Source organism: Rhinoderma darwinii, chromosome 5 (genome assembly GCF_050947455.1).
Source record: "Rhinoderma darwinii isolate aRhiDar2 chromosome 5, aRhiDar2.hap1, whole genome shotgun sequence".
Lineage (NCBI taxonomy): Eukaryota > Metazoa > Chordata > Amphibia > Anura > Rhinodermatidae > Rhinoderma > Rhinoderma darwinii.
In genome coordinates, this window is record NC_134691.1 from 116,053,878 (window position 1) to 116,074,487 (window position 20,610).

The window sequence follows — 20,610 nt, forward strand, 5'->3', positions numbered from 1 at the left end:
TGGCTGCCAAACTTTATAATAACACTCTCAAAAATGCATTGGATGAAGCAGCCCCACCTACACTCCGAACCACCCGACAAAGACGACGACGACAACCCTGGCACACGCCTCAATCCCGCTTTTTTCAGCGGTGCTTGAGATGTGCCGAACGACTGTGGAGAAAATCGCATTTGGATGCAGATTTGCTCCATTACAAATTTATGCTCAAAACTTACAACTCTGCCCTTCACCGCGCCAAACAAGTCTACTTCACTTCTCTCATCTCCACACTATCTAATAATCCAAAACGCCTCTTTGATACTTTTCACTCCCTCCTTAGTCCTAAAGTGCAGACGCCAATCACAGATCTCAGTGCTGAAGACCTGGCCAATTATTTTAAAGTTAAAATTGACAACATCCGGCATGATATTCTCTCCCAGTCCCCTAGTAACATCGATCCCCTTCCCCCCCGCACTCGCTCTTCTTCACTCTCAGCATTTGACCCAATAACTGAAGAAGAAGTCTCGAGGCTCCTCTCTTCTTCTCGTCCTACTACCTGCCCTAGTGATCCTGTCCCCTCACACCTCCTCCAGTCCCTCTCCCCAGCTGTCACTAGTCACCTGACTAAAATATTTAACCTCTCTCTTTCCTCTGGCTTTCCCTCCGCTTTTAAACATGCCATTATAAACCCATTATTGAAAAAACCAACACTTGACCCATCCAGCGCTGCCAACTACCGACCAGTCTCTAATCTGCCCTTCATCTCCAAACTCCTGGAACGCTTGGTCTATTCTCGCCTTATCCGCTATCTCTCTGCTAACTCCATTCTTGACCCCTTACAATCTGGTTTCCGCACTCTACACTCCACAGAAACTGCCCTTACTAAAGTCTCAAATGATCTCTAAATCGGACGGTAAATCCTCTCTCCTGATTCTTTTGGATCTCTCTGCAGCCTTTGACACTGTAGACCACAAACTCCTACTTAACATGCTCCACTCTATTGGCCTCCAGGACGCGGCTCTCTCTTGGTTTTCCTCCTATCTCTCTGACCGCTCATTCAGTGTGTCATTTGCTGGTTCCATTTCTTCTCCTCTTCCCCTTGATATCGGGGTTCCTCAGGGATCAGTCCTAGGTCCGCTCCTCTTTTCTCTCTACACAGCTCCTATTGGACAAACCATCAGCAGATTTGGCTTCCAGTACCATCTCTACGCTGATGACACCCAATTATATACCTCTTTCCGTGACATCACCCCTGCTCTAATACAGAACACCAGTGATTGTCTGTCCGCTGTCTCTAACATCATGTCCTCTCTCTATCTGAAACTGAATCTTTCTAAAACTGAGCTCCTTGTGTTCCCACCATCTACTAACCTCCCTAAACCTGATGTCTCCATCTCTGTGTGTGGCACTATCATAATTCCTAAGCAGCACGCCCGCTGTCTCGGGGTTATTTTTGACTCAGATCTTTCCTTTACTCCTCACATACAATCACTTTCACGCTCCTGTCATTTTCACCTCAAAAACATCTCCAGAATCCGCTCTTTTCTTACGGAGGATACTGCCAAAACTCTCATTGTTGCTCTGATTCACTCTCGTCTTGACTACTGTAACTCATTACTAGTCGGTCTTCCCCTCACTAAACTCTCCCCTCTCCAATCTATCCTCAATGCAGCAGCCAGGCTCATCTTTATGACCAACCGCTACACCAACGCCTCTAATCTGTGCCAGTCACTGCACTGGTTGCCCATCCCCTTCTGAATAAAATTCAAACTTATTACTCTCACCCACAAAGCTCTCCACAGTGCTGCACCTCCTTACATCTCCTCCCTCATCTCTGTCTACCACCCTACTTGGGCTCTACGTTCTGCCAACGACCTTAGATTAAAATCCTCCATAATCCGAACCTCCCACTACCGTCTCCAGGATTTCTCTAGTGCTGCACCCGTCCTCTGGAATATGCTACCCCAGACAATCAGATTAATTCCCAATATCCACAGTTTTAAACGTGCCCTGAAAACACATCTATTTAGACAGGCCTATAACATTCCCTAATCTGACTCCTTTCCATGGCCCTCCATTTAGATTAGTCATCAGAATAAGATTCCCTCACACTCCTTCTCTTCATGTCCGTCATACACGGATACTGGCTGGTGACCGGCTCATGCAGCTTTATGTTACCACCGCATGTGTATAAAAATGGCCGGACCATTGTACAGAACAAACACTATTACACTTTGTGTCTCCCTTATGTCCTCATAGATTGTAAGCTCTTGCGAGCAGGGTCCTCACTCCCCAGGTTTGAATTGTAAATGAACTTTGTCACTATGTAATGTCTGATATTGTTTGTTTCATGTTCCCTCTAAATTGTAAAGTGCTGCGTAATATGTTGGCGCTATATAAATAAAGATTATTATTATTATTATTATTATGTTTTGGAAGAAAACTTTGCAATTGCCAGAAGAAATTGCCATGGCGGTCCAGGCCGAAAGAAGAAGAAAAGAGAATGTTTAAAATCAGAGATGTCACCTGTGAGTCACTGGATTTATAGAGGGTCTGTCCCCACTCCTGACATGTCTGTTATAGAGAAAACTTGTATTTCATAATAAAAGTCTCTGTGCAACCCATAACGAATAGACAATTGGGTGTTACTATTCCCTTTTTCCCGATGTGACCCTACTGTTGTGCCTGCGGTAAGTTCAACTTACCAGCAGCCGTGACCGCAGGATGCTTTCTTCATGCCGGTGTCTACCCATGTTCGTTAGCAAATGGTCCCTTAGCTGAACCCTTTTCCCAGTGTTCCCATATCCTGTTTCATGTATCCCGTATCCAGTAATCGTGTTTGTTCCTGAGCGAAGTCTAGTATTGGAGTCGACTTCATCCTCTGTGCCAGGTGTCATCTGCCTCGCCAAGCGACATTTGCCACGCCAAGCGTCATCCGTCACGCCAAGCGTCATCTGCCACGCCAAGCGTCATCTGCCACGCCAAGTGTCATCTGTGCTCAGGAGTCTGCTACACCATAGTGTCTGCTACTTCACATGTCTGTCAGAACTTCTATACAGGTACTCCAGTTCTAAAGACTGTTATGGACTTTTGTTTGTCCAACTGCTACTTGGCAACGGCCACATACTCCACAGCCGTGACATTACGCTAAGGCCATGGATCCCGCTGGTCAACCTAAAAGTGCAGTCCAAATGATGCAAGCGGGCATGCGTAACCTCCGGGCACGCCAGGATCAACTACTACAGAAGTAAACTCCATAATTAACTGTTTGGATCATCCTTCTGTTCCTCCTCTGGCTGCTACCGCTGCTCCACCTCCTGCTATCCCTCCTGCCTGTCCTGGGTCTGCAGTCTCATTGCCTCTAACTCCTCGCTACGACAGGGATCCTAAAACCTGTAGAGGTTTCATTAACCAGTGTACGATTCATTTCAAGCTACATGCCCGTCCCTTCCCCTCTGATGAGGCCAAGGTCGCTTTTATTATCTCTCTTCTCTCTGGCAAAGCGCTGGCATGGGCGAACCCCATCTTGGAACGAGAGGGTCCAGAATGCTTTGATATACCACTGTTTTTAGAGACCTTCTGTACAGTGTTCGAGGAACCAGGTTAAACATTCTCTGCAGCTGCCTTACTGCTGACCCTCAATCAAGGGAAATCAACTGTAGGGGAGTACGCCATCTCCTTTCGTACACTGGCGGCGGAGCTGGTTTGGAGTAATGAGGCTTTGGTGGCAACTTTCTGACAGGGACTATCTCCACGTATAAAAGATGAACTAGCAGCTTGTGAGTTTCCCTCTACCTTGGATGCCTTGATACTGCTAGCAACCCGGATCGATATGAGGATCCAAGAGTGCACTTGTGAAGTTCGCCAGGAAAAGAGATCTTATCAATTGGCATCTATGTTTCAAGAAACTCTTCTTCCTTCTCCTGTTGTACCTTTGGAGGAGCCAATGCAAATAGACAGATTCAGACTGTCCGACCAAGAGCAGCAACGTAGATGTTCTTCTGGATGCCCTCAGAAACCAGGAAATCTCCAGCATCTAGGGTTTATTGGAGAGACGACTGTAGGTGAATCTACCCCTGCTACTAAATTCTCTCCCAGACTGTCTATTCCTGTATCAATCATCACCAGTGAAGGATCGCACTGTGATGATTGATACCTCTGGCAGTCACCTCTGTGTCGATAGAATACCTTTGCCTGACCCTATCCTGTCTATAACCAAACCACTGAGACTACAGATAGGAGTCCTTCATTCAGAGATGATAGCTTTCTATGACTTATCAAAAGCTATCAACCCCATCCTGCTAGAATTGCCATTGCTTCGCTAACATGCTCCAGTCCTTGATTGGAACTCCGGAGAGGTCCTCCAGTGGGGACCCCGATGTCTGCACAACTGCCTACCTCAGGATCGCCCCACTCTTTCATCACTACCTCAGTCTCTGGATTGCCTCCGCAGTATGCCAGCTACGCCGATATCTTCAGCAAGAAGGAGGCAGAGATCCTTTCTCCTCATCGTCAATATGACTGTCATATAGAGTTATTTCCTGAAGCCTCATTCCCTTGTGGAGGGGTCTACCCGGTTTCCTTGCCTGAAACCCAGGCCATGTAGGAGAATGTCAAGGAGAACCTGGTGAGGGGGTGAATTTTACTTCACCAGCCGGAGTCGGATTCTTGTTCATGGAGAAAAATGATGGGTCACTCCAACAGTGCATTGATTACCGTGGATTGAACCAAGTCACGGTAAAAAACAAGTACGCCTTGCTGCTTATCTCTGAGCTATTCGACAGGATTCGTGGAGCTAAGGTGTTCACTAAGCTGGATCTACGCGGGGCCTATAACCTGATATATATACACGCAAGGGTGATGAATGGAAAACTGCATTTAACGCCCCAGCAGTGTTCCAAGAGTTTTCCGTGATCTTCTGTATGTCTGTGTGGTGGTATATCTGGACGACATCTTGATCTACTCACCTGATCGGACAATGCATCGGAAGCATGTATGCCAAGTCTTGTTGCGGCTAATAAATTATACGCAAAACTGGAGAAGTGCGTATTTGAAAAGAGGTCCTTGCCCTTCCCGGGCTATATTGTCTCCGATCGTGGCCTTCAAATGGATCCGGAAAAAGTGAAGTCCGTCTTAGAGTGGCCACATTCTCAGGGTCTCCGAGCTCTACAGAGATTTTTTGGATTCGCTAATTTTTATTGTCAGTTTATGCCAAATTTCTCATCCCTTACTGCTGCCATCTCGGCTCTTACCAGGAAGGGAGCGAACGCTAAAGACTGGATGGACATCTGAGGCAGAGTCAGCATTCTCCAACCTCAAGAGCACCTTTACTTCTGCTTCTGTTCTTCGCCATCCTGATGTTACTCAACAGTTTTTTGTAGAGGTTAATGTCTCTTCTATTGGTGTTGGAGCACTCCTATTTAAAAAATAATTCCAAGGGTAAGGCAATATCTTGCGGATTCTTCCCCAAACTCTTCTCTCCTGCTGAGCACAACTACTCTGTTGGGAATCGAGAATTGCTCACTGACAAGTTGGCCCTGGACGAATCGAAACACCTGCTAGAGGGGTCTGCTTACCCCATCATTATCTACACCGTTCACAAAAATCTTACATATCTGCAGTCTCCACAGCGACTGAACCCATGCTAGATGCTCACTGTTCTTCGCCAGATTTCGATTTCTTCTTCACTTCCTGCGGTCAAAAACATTAAGCACGATGCCCTGTCTTGGTCATTCGAAACTGACGACTCAGAAGAAAAACCTCAACAAATTATTGATCCTTTTAGGATTATTGCTGTAAATCCTCTGCAGATCAAGGACATTCCTCCTGGAAAGATTTTTGTCCGTCCTACTGACAGGAGAAGAATCCTCCACTGGGGGCATATCTCCAAACTGGCCGGGCATTCTGGTGCCCGCATGACTCGAGACTTTATTGCTCGTCATTATTGGTGACCCTCGCTACCTAGAGATGTCTTGGAGTTTGTTTCCTCCTGTGCTAATTGTGCCCTAAACAAGTCCTCTCATTCAAAACCTGCTGGTCTGCACCAACCTCGACTGGTGCCTGGTGCTCACTGGCAACACATTGCTATGGACTTTGTCCTGACCTTCTCCCTTATGCTGTATGTACTACGATCTAGGTAGTAGTGGATCGTTTCTCCAAGATGGAAGATTTTGTTGCTTTAACGGGCCTTCCCTCAGCTCCTTGTCCGGCAGATCTGTTCATCCAACACATCTTCATATTGTTTCTGACCGGGGTGTATAGTTCACGTCTAAATTCTGGAGAGCCCTGTGTAATCTTTTGGACGTGAAGCTGGACTTCTCTTCTGCCTATCACCCACAGTCTAACGGTCAAGTGGAAAGGATCAATCAAATTCTAGAGAATTATCTCTGTCATTATGTTTCTGTCCAACATGACAATTGGGTACAGCTTCTGCCTTGGGAGGAATTCTCTTACAATAACCATACAAGTGAGTCTACTGCTTCCTCTCCGTTCTATATTGTATACAGTCAGCACCCATGAGTTCCTCTTCCGGTGCCAACTATGTCTCAAGTGCCTGCAGCCAATTCTTCATTCGGGACTTTTCTTCACATCTGGCAGCAAACCAAGTCCGCGATTCTTCAGGCAGTTGAACGCATGAAAGAATATGCCGATAAGAAGAGAAGGGTTCCTCCTCAGTTTCTCCCCAGAGTCAAGGTCGGGCCCTCTTCAAGGAACATTTGTCTAAAGATCCCTTCTCATAAATTCGCTCCCAGGTTCCTCGGTCCCTTCGAGGTGTTACAACAAATAAACCCTGGGTCCTATAAGCTTCGGCTGCCTCCTACTCTCAAAATCCCCAACTTGTTCCATGTGTCTCTCTTAAAGCCTGTGGTCCTGAACCGCTACAGCAAATCTCCTGGTTCTACAGTTTCTCTTAACGGTTCTTCTGATGTCTTCGAGGTGAGGAAAATCTTGGACTACAAGGTGGAAGGAGGAAAGACTTTCTACCTGGTAGACTGGAAATGTTTTGGTCCTGAGGTGAGGTTTTGGGAGCCAGAAGAGAACATCAATGCCCCTTCACATCAAGAAGTTCCTCTTACGCTCTGGACCTGGGTGTAAGGCTAAGATACTGTGTGTCAACGGTCGCTGACTGCTGGCACGTTTAACTTACCGGCAGCCGCAGGACACTTTCTTCATGCCAGCGTTTCCCTCCCCAAAGACGCCGGCACATGCGGCTGCAGCTCTCCTCTGTCTCCTGTAGTGTGCGCGTGCGCGCTCACTTTTGGCCTTAAAGAGCCAGTGTGTGCACCTGTACAAAGCGCCCCAGCCAATCCCATTACACTCTGGACTTTAAAAAGGGCTCTGCCCTACCTCTCCTTGCCTGAGCGTTGTGTCTACCATGTTTGTTAGCAAATGGTCCCTTAGTTGTATCCTGTTCCCAGTGTTCCTGTTTCCTGTATCCCGTATCCAGTAATTGTGTTTGTTCCTGAACGAAGTCTATTGTTGGAGTCGACTTCATCCTCTGTGCCACCTGTCATCTGCCTCACCAAGCGTGATCTGCCATGCCAAGCGTCATCTGTCATTCCAAGCGTCACCTGCCATGCCAAGCGTCTCTGCCATGTCAAGTGTAATCTGTCACGCCAAGTGTCATTTGTGCCGAGGATTTTGCTACGCCATCATTTCTTCTCCCCATGTGTCTGTCGGAACTTCTATACAGGTACTGCAGTTCTAAAGACCGTTATTGATTTTTGTTTGGCCAGCTGCTACTACGGTGGTTTGCCCTAGTGGGTCCACATACCCTACAGCCATGACACCTACACAGTGTGATACTGTCAGCAATGATTGAAGACTGTTAATATGTAAGGACATAGCCCTTTGACAAGGGAAATGGTCACACCCGGTTGTCAATGCTAATGTAGAAAGGTGATGTTCACTATAGACATGGCACGGCAGGGCGGTCATGGAGAAGGGGGGGGGGATTTGGGGAACACCCCAGGGCCTATGGTTTACTTAATCAGCCACTGAAAAAATTATATAAAGTTGTTATCACCGTAATCGTATTGACCCACAGAATAAAGTTAGCATGTAATTTTTAGTACAAGGTGAGCGCCGTAAAAAAACGAAAAACAGAAACTGTATTTTTTCCATTCCAAACCATAACATTTTATTTAAAAGGGTCTCAGTACATTATATGATATATTAAATGGTGCCATTAGAAAATACTATTTTGAATGTGGAATATAAAAAAGTGGGGAGGGAAAATGAAAAAATTAAAATAGGCTTGGTTCTTAAGGGGTTAGGCAATGAATACATAAAGTTCTGTAATGTCCCTTCCCTTTAAAAAACAAAACTTAAAATAAAAAATTTACAAAAAGAAAATCTTTCCAGTTGTGATTCAATATTTTTATGTTTACATATCCTAAAAAATTCTAATTCCTTAAATCCTACATGTTTCTGAGATCCTGTATATTTCCATAAATATTTATGCTTTAGCATTTGTTACGGTTCACCACTTATATTGCAATAGTACATTTCTATCATTTCTACTACACCAAGTAATTGTTTAGAACTGTTTTCAATTTACTAATTACAATTTTATGTTAGCATTGTTATTGTATTTGAAGGTGCTGTTTAGCCATGTGAATGAGGCTGTACGGTGGTATGGAGTCTACTGCGGCTTAGTTCTACAGAGCCACAAGGATTTTGTGTGCCGCCTTATAGCGCTCAACAGGGCATTGCATCTGGCAGATATTTACCACTAGATGACAACTGATGGAACATGGCATAATATTCTGTCAAATTCCAATGCCAGAAAAAACACTGGATGGACAGAGAGGCATCCAGAGGTACGGTAGGGCCCCACAGAAGTTTGTGGGTGCCCTATTATAGCTCCGTACAACTTAGAGGTTGTACAGATACGTAATATTGCCATGTGAATAAGTCCTGATAATATGAACATACTAGTTTTGCATAAAGCACAGTAAAAATGTAAGCATTTAAAGGCTATGGAAGACTTCTTTTTTTTTTTTTTTACTAAAACAATGTATTATAGTGTTTAGAGCTACTTTGTAATTGGTTTTTATGAAAAAAAAAAAAAAATTACTTTTTGGGATACTGCTTCTCAGTATCCTGGATACATAAAAGCTGTATTTTGCCCTGAAACCCAAAACTGTCAAGTCCGACGGGACGGATGGCTTTGGTTACAGCAGGTCCTGCCTGTCTCTGACATGTAGGATCCAGATGTTATTGTTTACATCTACGATCATAACATAGATGTGATCAATATCAGGTGGATCCTGTGTGTCAGAAACACGTAGGACCCGCTGTCACTAAAGCCGTCAGTCCTGCTGACCTGATGGATTTGGGTTTCAGTACAAGATACAGCACAAGATACAGCTTTTATGTATCCAGGATACATAAAAACTGTTTATCAAAAAGTAATTTTAAAAACAGGTTACAAAGTTGCACTAAACCCTATAATCAGGGTCGGCCAAGGGGTGTGCGACCTGTGCCATTGCACAGGGCACTTTACTCTAGCAGGTGGAAGGGGGTGCTGCGCTGTCTCCCTTCTCCTGCTTGTTTCAAAAGCATCCAGGCCCGGCGAATCAGCAACTGCCTTTCCGCCGGGGCGCTTCTTTACTCAGTGGTATCGCTACCGCTGTAGCAGCCATAACAGCTGCTAGCGGCGACACTGGGCATGAGGGCGCCCTCTGCCGTTGCATGGCAGGCCGCACCTCTAGCAGCCGCTGTAGCTGCTACAGCGCTAGCGACACCACAATCAATAGTATCAGATACTATTGAATACTATAGCAGAGCAGGGAGGTATCTCCCTGCTCTGCTATCTATTAGCGCCACTGTAGCTCCCCGAAGGAGCGGAATCCTCGTGTGGCCACAGGGGAATTCTGCTCCTTCAGGGAACTACAGTGGCGCTATCTACAGGAAGGGGGGGTGCTATCTACAAGGGGGATGTGTGGCACTACCTATAAGGGGTGTCTGGTACTACCTACAATGAGGCTGTGTGGCACTACCTACAGGGGGTGTGGCACTACCTACAAGGGGACTGTGTGGCACTACCTACAAGGGAGCTGTGTGGCACTACCTACCAGCGGGCCATGCGGCACTGCCTACCAGGGGGCCGTGTGGCACTATCTACAAGGGGGAATGTGGCACCACCTACAAGGGGGCTGTGTGGCACTACCTACAGGGGGCTGTGTGACACTACCTACAAGGGGGCTGTGTGGCACTACTTACAAGGGGGCTGTGTGGCACTGCCTACAAGGGGGCTGTGTGGCACTACCTACAAGGGGGCTGTGTGGCACTACCTACAGGGGGCTGTGTGGCACTACCTACAAGGGGGCTGTGCGGCACTGCCTACAAGGGGGCTTTGTGGAACTACCTACAAGGGGGAAGTGTGGCACTACCTGCAAGGGTCTGTGTGGGACTATATACAGGGGGATGTGTGGCACTATCTACCGGGGTAATCTGTGAGTGGCGGGCTGATTGTAATTTTAGTGAGAGTGGCTGGCTAGTGGTCATTTTACTGTGAGTGGGGGGCTGATGCTCATTTTACTGTGAGTGATTGGCTGATGGTCATTTTACTGTGAGTTGGGGGGCCAATTGTCATTTTACTGTGAGTGGCGGGCTAATGGTAATTTTACTGTGAGTGGGGGCTGTTGGTCTTCAAGTGGTTTCCACCTCTGACCTCCAATTGAAATTAATAGGAGGCAGAAAATACCTGCGGCGCTCGTTTGGATGTGTCCCCCTGAGGAAGCACACGTGGCGATACGAGCGTCGGGGTTCATGTAGCGGAGCGGACACTGTTAACGACTTCTTTTGCTGTCTATGGGTAAGTCTGTGATCAGACAGATGACCTTGCTTAAGCACTGTTACTCTTACTACACTTTCTCTTGTTCTAACTACTCATTAGACCTGTATATTACACTGATTGTATTTGAGAGAATCTCTCCCTGTGAGGGAAGGTGTACTAATGATAATCTTTCTGTAATAGGCGTCTGTCTAAGTATTTACGTGTTTACCCATATACCTTAGTCAGCAATAACAACTGGTATTGGCTCCGCACTTCATACTAGAGTCGTATCTTTTTTTGTATTTTAAATTGTCTGTGATATTTGTATAATAAAAATTCAACATTTTATATATATATTGGCGTCAAATGCTCTGATTGTTTCTCTGTGGTATATGCATTATAAATGTATGCCTGTTTGTCCCCAGTAGCGCAGCATACCTGACAAAAAATGAGGCCTGAAGTGTCCCCTGGGCAAACCCATCTTTCCCTGATTGACGTGGATGACGACTCCTAAAGCAAACCAGTGGCCTGTGCATTAAGGTCTCGTTGTGGTCAGAGGCTTAAATTCCCTTCTGTGCATGTGCCAGTCCTGGCGAAGACTGTGGATGACGCAGGAGGTGTCATCCACGCCAATTAGGAAAAGATGGTTTAGATTAATGATGAAAACCTCTGATCTGAGTATACATCTAGAAGACACTTTAGGCCTCAATTACAGACGACGCAGGACATATTAAAATGTATTTTTGTATGGTATGCTGCATTACAGTGGACAAACAGGCATAAATTTAGAGAGAGGACTGTACATGACCTACAGCATGGTGGGACCACTTTAGGGGGATAAAAATGGTTGACATGTAAAGTGAAGGGGATAAATCCCCAAGTCTAAAGCTAACCTTACTTTAGATATTATTGTATTTTGGGCCCATTGTGGCATTGCATTTATGTTGAGGCATATATTTGTCAACTACTATTATCTGCTGTTTTTCCCCCTAGGTGGCAGTCCAGAAGAGAGTGGTCAGTCCGGCCACTTATGTTATTTAACCTTGTTTACACTGTAATGTTGTTGCTCTTTTAACAGGCAATATGGCGATTGACTTGCGGGTTTCTAAAGTTACTAGGCGCCAGGATGTAGGGTCTGTAACAGACTGATGATGCGCAGTGTTGCTACACCGCATCATCACGCTAGGGGAGGGGGTGCTTAGCCTGCCATAGGCTGTTCAGTGTAGGTAGAAAGTTGGAGTGATCTGCGCTTACGTGCTGTGAGAGAATTGTGAGAGCAGCTGAGAAGGTTAGAGAGCTATTGCAAAAGCTGCTAGAAATGACAGTACTGATCAATGAGGCAGTGGTTCTGAAGAGGGAGCTGTGGGTTGTAGGCAGGAGTTTCCCCACTGTGTTTGTCTGTGTGTGTGAGCACTGGTGGGTATAGGGCAGGAGCTTGCCAGCAAGTGAGTAGCCACTTTGCCATCTTTCCCACAACATCCCTGCAAGTTACCATTTAAGTCAATTTGTCTTGTTATAATATATATATATATATATATATATATATATATATATATATATATATATATATATATATATACACACATATATGTATATATATATATATATAATCCCAAAAAATAAAGAGGCAGCACTCCAAGGAAATTGGTGAAAAAAAGTGGTGTGTTTATTCACCCCAGGTAGGCAACGTTTCGATCCGTCTCTATGGGATCTTTGTCAAGCAATGACCAACAATCTTAACAGGGTATATATAACCCAGTGTGGTAATACAATCAGTGATTCAACCTGAGTTAACAAGTGGGAACAGGTGATCCATTAGTGGTTACTGTGGTTACTACATAACAACCTAAGTGAGTTCCACATGCGGACTGTGGTACATTGGGGAGACCACCCTAGAACTAAAGGTGCGACTCAACAACCATCGTTTCACCATTAGAAATAAAAGGTTAGACTTGCCTGTTTCTAAGCACTTCGCTGAAATGAACCATACGGAGAAACAGTTAGGGTATGTTCACACGGCCTATTTACGGACGTAAATCGGGCGTTTTTGCCCCGAATTACGCCCGAAAATAGCGCCTCAATAGCGCTGACAAACATCTGCCCATTGAAAGCAATGGGCAGACGTTTGTCTGTTCACACGAGGCGTATATTTACGCGCCGCTGTCAAATGACGGCGCGTAAATAGACGCCCGCGTAGAAGAAGTGACCTGTCACTTCTTTGGCCGTAATTGGAGCCGCTATTCATTGACTCCAATGAATAGCAGCGCTAATTACGGCCGTAATGGACGCGGCGTTCAAGCGCCTGCACATGCCGGTACGGCTGAAATTACGGGGATGTTTTCAGGCTGAAACATCCCCGTAATTTCAGCCGTTACAGACCCCCGCCGTGTGAACATACCCTCAAAATTCAGGATAATCGACCACATCCCACCCCTACGTCGAGGTGGTGACAGAGTGGCATTTTTAAAAAAACGGGAACTCGAATGGATATTCAGGCTGAATACCCTTAGACCCTATGGCCTTAATGTTGATTTCAAGGTGGGCGCTGCTGGTTTAGGTTGAGGACTCCTTTAGATCCCACTTATGTGCTCTCTTACCTTCGCTCGCTAATGGTTTAGACATGTACTGACATTCTTTTCATTGCTTTTATCAAATTGTATTTTGTTATTCAATAATATTTCTCTATTATTTTCTAGGGATTCGTTTTCCCTGCTTGCTTCCGGGAGTTTGACCCTCACCCCCGTTGGACACACATACAAATTATGTTTCCCCCTTTTTTCAGTCTGGCAACTGTATTCATTTTTTTGTCACCAGATATACCGTACCAGGACCAAATAGTTTGCATTATCATTATTATTCTGTTTACGGTAACTCAATAATTAAAGCATACTTATTACACTTGATGTCTCTGTGTTTTTGCATTCTTGAATTGGAAGTGCCTCCACAATATCTACACTACCACCCTATACAGACACTGGAAGTTGGGATACTCACTTGTGTGTACACGAATGAGTTATCCCTTTTTCCTTTGTACCCCTAGGAGTGGACCCCATCACTTGGGGACCCTGCGACGGGTTGTGTTCTGTGCAATTGGGTCCTGGTTTTTAATAAGTATTAGGCCTTCCTAGGGTTCCCCCCTTTTGCTATTTTCATAGGACATAAGTGTTATAGTTTTAAACGGTAATGTCACCCAGCTTTCCCAGACCCCTGAATGGCATATCTGCATAAGTATCCAGCTTTCCCAGACTCCTGAATGGCAAATCTGCCTAAATATGCAGTAATACCGCAGCGGTTAGTAACATTGTCTTGAAAATTGGTTACGCACTAGTTACGATTACTTACCTGGTCCTGTTATCTGCCGTTCTTGGTACTTTTTCTTCTATTCTTTCCTCTTTTACCCTGCCGCACTGAAAACATCATATAAGCGGTGTGCATGCGCAGTACGTTCGTACTGTCATCGCCCGTTTCCTCCCCTTATGCATCACATGCGCGCATGCGCATATGTGAGCCGGGGACGCTGATGTAGTGAGTTTCTGTTCATTGATTGTTGTCCAACGGTGAGTATCGTCTTTCCTGTACTGTACATTTTATTGTAAATCTGCCACTTCACCAATGTTTACTTAACACTGTATACACTGTACCGCTATACACACTGTTATAACAGAGGGCTCTCTGCGCAGATGCCTCACACTCACTTAAGAGGCTCTGTCACCAGATTTTTCAACCCCTATCTGCTATTGCAGCAGATCGGCGCTGCAATGTAGATTACAGTAACGTTTTTATTTTTTAAAAACGAGCATTTTTGGCCAAGTTATGACCATTTTTGTATTTATGCAAATGAGGCTTGCAAAAGTCCAAGTGGGCGTGTTTAAAGTAAAAGTCCAAGTGGGCGTGTATTATGTGCGTACATCGGGGCGTTTTTACAACTTTTACTAGCTGGGCGTTCTGACGAGAAGTATCATCCACTTCTCTTCAGAACGCCCAGCTTCTGGCAGTGCAGACACAGCCGTGTTCTCGATAGATCACGCTGTGTCGTCACTCACAGGTCCTGCATCGTGTCGGACGAGCTCGGCCACATCGGCACCAGAGGCTACAGTTGATTCTGCAGCAGCATCGGCGTTTGCAGGTAAGTCGATGTAGCTACTTACCTGCAAACGCTGATGCTGCTGCAGAATCATCTGTAGCCTCTGGTGCGGATGTGGCCGACACGATGCAGGACCTGTGAGTGATGTCACAGCGTGATCTCTCGAGAACACGCTGTCTGCACTCAACCTAGGAGGCTTGCACCCACTGCTGTTGCTGTGCTGCTTTACTCTTTTTCTCATTATATATATATATATATATATATATATATATATATATATATATATATATATATATAAAAAGAAAAAAAGGAAAGCAGCACAGCTTCAATGGACAGGTGAAAACAAATCCTCCCTGACTACGAGTCAAAAAGGCTAAAAAAAACAGAGGCATGATTGGCAGAGATCCTAGCCAGACGGATTGAAATGTTGCTGCTGGGGTGAATTAAAGAGGCTCTGTCACCAGATTTTGCAACCCCTATCTGCTATTGCAGCAGATAGGCGCTGCAATGTAGATTACAGTAACGTTTTTATTTTTAAAAAACGAGCATTTTTGGCCAAGTTATGACCATTTTCGTATTTATGCAAATGAGGCTTGCAAAAGTACAACTGGGCGTGTTGAAAAGTAAAAGTACAACTGGGCGTGTATTGTGTGTGTAACATCTGGGCGTATTTACTACTTTTACTAGCTGGGCTTTCTGACGAGAAGTATCATCCACTTCTCTTCACAACGCCCAGCTTCTGGCAGTGCAGATCTGTGACGTCACTCACAGGTCCTGCATCGTGTCGGCACCAGAGGCTACAGTTGATTCTGCAGCAGCATCAGCATTTGCAGGTAAGTAGCTACATGGACTTACCTGCAAACGCCGATGCTGCTGCAGAATCATCTGTAGCCTCTGGTGCCGATGTGTCCTCGCTCGTCCGACACGATGCAGGACCTGTGAGTGACAGCACAGCGTGATCTCTCGAGAACACGGCTGTGTCTGCACTGCCAGAAGCTGGGCGTTCTGAAGAGAAGTGGATGATACTTCTATACACAACGCCCAGCTAGTAAAAGTAGTAAACACGCCCCGATGTACGCACATAATACACGCCCAGTTGTACTTTTACTGTAAACACGCCCAGTTGTACTTTTGCAAGCCTCATTTGCATAAATACGAAAATGGTCATAACTTGGCCAAAAATGCTCGTTTTTTAAAAATAAAAACGTTACTGTAATCTACATTGCAGCGCCGATCTGCTGCAATAGCAGATAGGGGTTGCAAAATCTCGTGACAGAGCCTCTTTAAATACACCACCTTTTTTCACATCAGTGGAGTGCTGCCTCGTTTTTTTTGCGATATATATATATATATATATATATATATATATATATACACTTATTTAGCTGTAGTATATGTGGGAAAATAATTGTCAATTACACTAGTAATACATAAAATATCTTCCAGTTTCACATTGGTCTGCAAGCAGAAAATATTGAACTTACTTGAGATTTTGCCATAACTAAACAGGCCTTAAATATATGACAGCTACAATCTCTTACTAATAATGAGCAAATCTTGCCAATACTGTATCTGACATTTTTTTTCCTTATATGACCCATGTTACCAAGAAAAGTTTTATTTTTGATCTTCATGGCAGAAATCTTATATTTTGAGATTATACTATACATTTTTATAGTCCCCAATAGCCTGCTTCTCAAGAAGCTGGGCAAAGCGCTTTTGGGCTTTAGGCCCTGTGCACATCACATTTGTGATGTCCATTTCGTGTGTATATCGGGAAAGCTACCGTTGTACAAACTTAACGTGTCCATAGGGCTCCATTAGCCCAGCGGAGGCCAAAAGAGTCTCCTTTTGGGCTCCATCGAGCTGGTATATGTCAGTATACGTTTTTTCCAACAAGCCAGATGTCGCAAAAAATGTAGACCATGCAGTACTCTTTTTTTTTTTTTAACATGGGAGCCTATGGGTGATGTATGACACTGTATAGCATATGTCACAGGTATACTTTAGGCACTTTTTATAGCCTTTCATGACGTATAAGTTAGATGGATACAATTAAAGCCTATGAATGACAGATACGTCAAACGGATGCCTAACAGTGGCATCAGTAAACCATAGACTATAATGGTATCCGTTTAACGTATACGTGATGAACAGGGTCATGAGAGTTCATGACGTATACGTTTAATGTTTACCATTAAAGTCTATGGGGACGGATGCCAATGTTAGTCATCCGTAACAGCCTACATTTAACGTATAAGTCATAAGTTAAGCGTAGGCCAAAAACGTGATGTGCAAAGGGCCGGCATAGTAATATATTATAATTTAAAACCCTTAAATCCCCCAATACATGATGCAAACATGATATAACATTTTTTAGGATTGTTCCTTTGAATAGCTATAAAACATTCTGTCTCATGCATTATATTTGATGAGTTACCTGGACATGCTATCATGAGAAGCAGCAGAGTCTGCACTGTCCATCCTTTTACTTGCGATTTTTCCATGGATTTGATGACTAGAATCTTGTCCAGGCTGGTTGTCAATCCTATCTAGTCCTGAGTCTCTAGACATCGTCATCATTATGTGGTTTTGGTAATACATGTGAATGCTCTCCCGTGTGGGTACATTACCCTAAAAAGTTCATTAAAATATTAATTTTATTTACATTTAGTTTATTTTTTTACATTTACAGTTTTTACATCATGAAAAAGTTTTCCAGCTAATAACACAGTATAAGGTAAAAATAAAATGAATATCTAAAAAAATCTAATTTTGCAATTAAATGATGTAACATTAATAAAGTTTTTGTATTGTTTATTTGACCTTTGTATTCGCTGCCATATTGAATTGTTTGTTTAAGCCTGTCACCAATGGATAGTGGCAGCACATTGTTAAGGCCTTTTACACAGGCTAATTATTGGGCATTCCCGAGCGTTCCCGATCATCGGCTGATTGTATCATTTATGCAGCCTAAAATATTATAATTATCGGCAGCATGTATTGGCTTTTTGTAAGGATGTGGTCTGTGTTCCCTCCATATCTTTTTGCTAAAAACAAGGAAAAATTTCAGAATATCTGCTTTGGAAATATTTTTTTTATGTTGTGCCTAAATATTCGGAGGAAATACAGACTGCAAATACACCCCTGTAAAATGTATACATACTCATACCCCTTGAACCGGCCCTGGCTAAATGTGATGTATAGTCCTTTGATGGAGTTAAGGGGCGCACTTGAGGCCCCCACAATATGTCAGGTTGACCACCACTGATGTAATAGATGCTCTGTGGAAAATACATCAGCAGGTGCTACTGTGTGCTTTAAAATGGCCCTCCTAATCAGAGATCAGGGAGTTGTTTGCACCCCCTGATCTGTTTCTTGAAAGCATTTAATGATGTTCTTAATTTTACCTTTAATGAAAGGCCTAAGGATTCCAGTAGACAACATAGGGGTATTGGCGCATATGTTTCACTTTAAACCCTCATCAGAGAATGAAAATGTGAATTACGAATTTCAGATAGCATGGATGCATACAATTTACAAAACATTTGCATGGTTTACCTTTTTAATCTCTCTAGTCAGCATACAACGTTCTATCCTTAGAACTGTGGAAATATCAATGTGTTCTCGAGAAATTGAGTTAAGCCAGGCAGTAAAACTATCAAGTGATGCAAGGAAAAGGACCCATGTAAACTTCAAAATGTTAAATATCCGTTTGATGACATTATCTGTAAAATATAATTAAAAAGATGTCCTAAAGGCATTTTTCTGTATATCATTGTTCTATATTCCATTTTACAAATCAGCCATCACCATTAAGGGATTCTTCTGTATTTCATCTAAATCAACTACATATGCTCGATCACTGGCACTACCTCCATATGAATATGAGTATTATTTTCTTAGCAGGCAACTAATAGTGTGCAAAACATGGACAACGAACCTCTGGTGTCAATCAGGTTTTTCTGTTGCCTAGAAATGATGGCACATACTGCAAGCTAGAAATGCTCTCAAACCAATATCCTCTCAAATAAAAACTTAACAAACTTAATTCTTTCTTATCTATCTATCTATCTATCTATCTATCTATCTATCTATCTATCTATCTATCTATCTATCTATCTATCTATCTATCTATCTATCTATCTTACATACATATATATCATACATACATACATACATTATAAGAACACAACTTATACATTTACTACAGATTTTTTATGAACACATATTGGAAGAAAACTATTTTAAAAAATGTTAATGAATGAAACTAAACTGGTGAAAACATGTTATTATTGGAAGTAAATTCTTGACAAATGTCTGCATTAATAGAGATTATTTAAAGGCTAAATAAACTAATTGAAAAGCACATTTAACATAACATTTTCTTTGATGTGCCTTGAATAGTCTATTTAATCCTTATAGCTGTCTGTATGTGTGATTGTTTATCCAGTCAATGCCTGCTACTTTTTAGAATGTGGCGTTTGCGGTATTACAAAATACACTGACTTTAAGTATTTTTCCTATAAGTTTTAGGGTATTGAACTTTGTACTAACCAAGGTCTTGGCAAGGATAAAGTTCTTGGCTCTTTTCTAGGACAGCTGCCAAGCTTCTAACATTGAGATGCACAAATGACTATGTGTAAAATATATGGGCCCTTAAGCATAACTATATATAGATGTGCAGTGTAAGTATTGCTCAAGATTAATGAACAGGTATTACAGAAATCCTCACATATTATGATTTAAGAACTAAGCACATGAACTCTAAATATTGTAGACTTATATAGTGACTCTGGAAACAATCTGTTTTCACATGTTTTCCTGGAGCTGACTGTTTTAACTTACTTTTATTTAATAGGTTGATATGGGCTGTGACTAAAGTTTACATCATTGAGGTTCTATTCGCACTGTAGTCATGGGTTCTGATTTTACAGGAGCAATGTTAAACATGAAAGATCTATTTAAATATAGATTCAAGCACAACCCATTGACTTATAATTTGTCCTTCAGGTTTGAATTCTTTTTTTACTGGAAATAATAGTGCAGAATGTATGATATTCTGGCCACCAAAGAGCAGCGGAAACCTGATCAGATCCTAATAGAGTGTACAATTTTGTCTAACCAGAGGCAATTCTAATTACTGAAAGAACAATTCAGCTAAAACCTGTTCGATTTTGATCATTTGTTCTTGATCTTGTTCTAAATTTCAACTGAAGAATTTCAATTGGTAAACTTGATCAAATTGTATGGATAATATGCCAATTATCCATACAATTTGATCAAATTTTCCAGCAAACGCTTAGATAATTAACCAGTTGAAATTTAGAACAATATCAAGAACAAATGATAAAAATCAAATTTACTGTTGATGAAAATGTTTTGTGCTGGCAGAAAAATCAGTAAATATAAATACTGCTCGCAAAAACCTTTACATTTACTCTAGGCCTTACTGCCCAGCGCACAGCTCTCCTGGAAGCTGTTGGAAAGCATCAATAATGGTGCCCTTTCCTGCTGGGGGAAAATGGCAGCAGCAATCTTCTGTAAAGTTTTTTCAAACCACTGATGATTTTCAAGTGGTTTGAAAAATCTTTAGGTCTTAAAGGGCCTTAACGTACACTATCATGATGACTTGGCAAAGTCCAATTTTTTTTAAATTAGAGTTATTTTCAGTATTTGCATTTATTCTTTATTTAAACCTTTATCAGCAAGTGAGCCACATTGCTCATCCCAATGAATGAAACTGCAATCTTTAGTTCTAGAG

General features: G+C 43.0%; 1 protein-coding gene across 1 annotated transcript in view; it reads right to left on the bottom strand.

Annotated features, from left to right (window-relative positions):
* The window catches only part of PIEZO2 (piezo type mechanosensitive ion channel component 2), a 415,657-nt gene that overhangs the window by 75,655 nt on the left and 319,392 nt on the right, over positions 1–20,610 (bottom strand). The window contains exons 37-38 of the mRNA XM_075828141.1: positions 18,408–18,574; positions 17,287–17,480 (exon numbers count right to left, since the gene is read on the bottom strand). Coding sequence (XP_075684256.1) covers positions 17,287–17,480; positions 18,408–18,574 — 361 coding nt within the window. The remainder of the gene's footprint in view (positions 1–17,286; positions 17,481–18,407; positions 18,575–20,610) is intronic.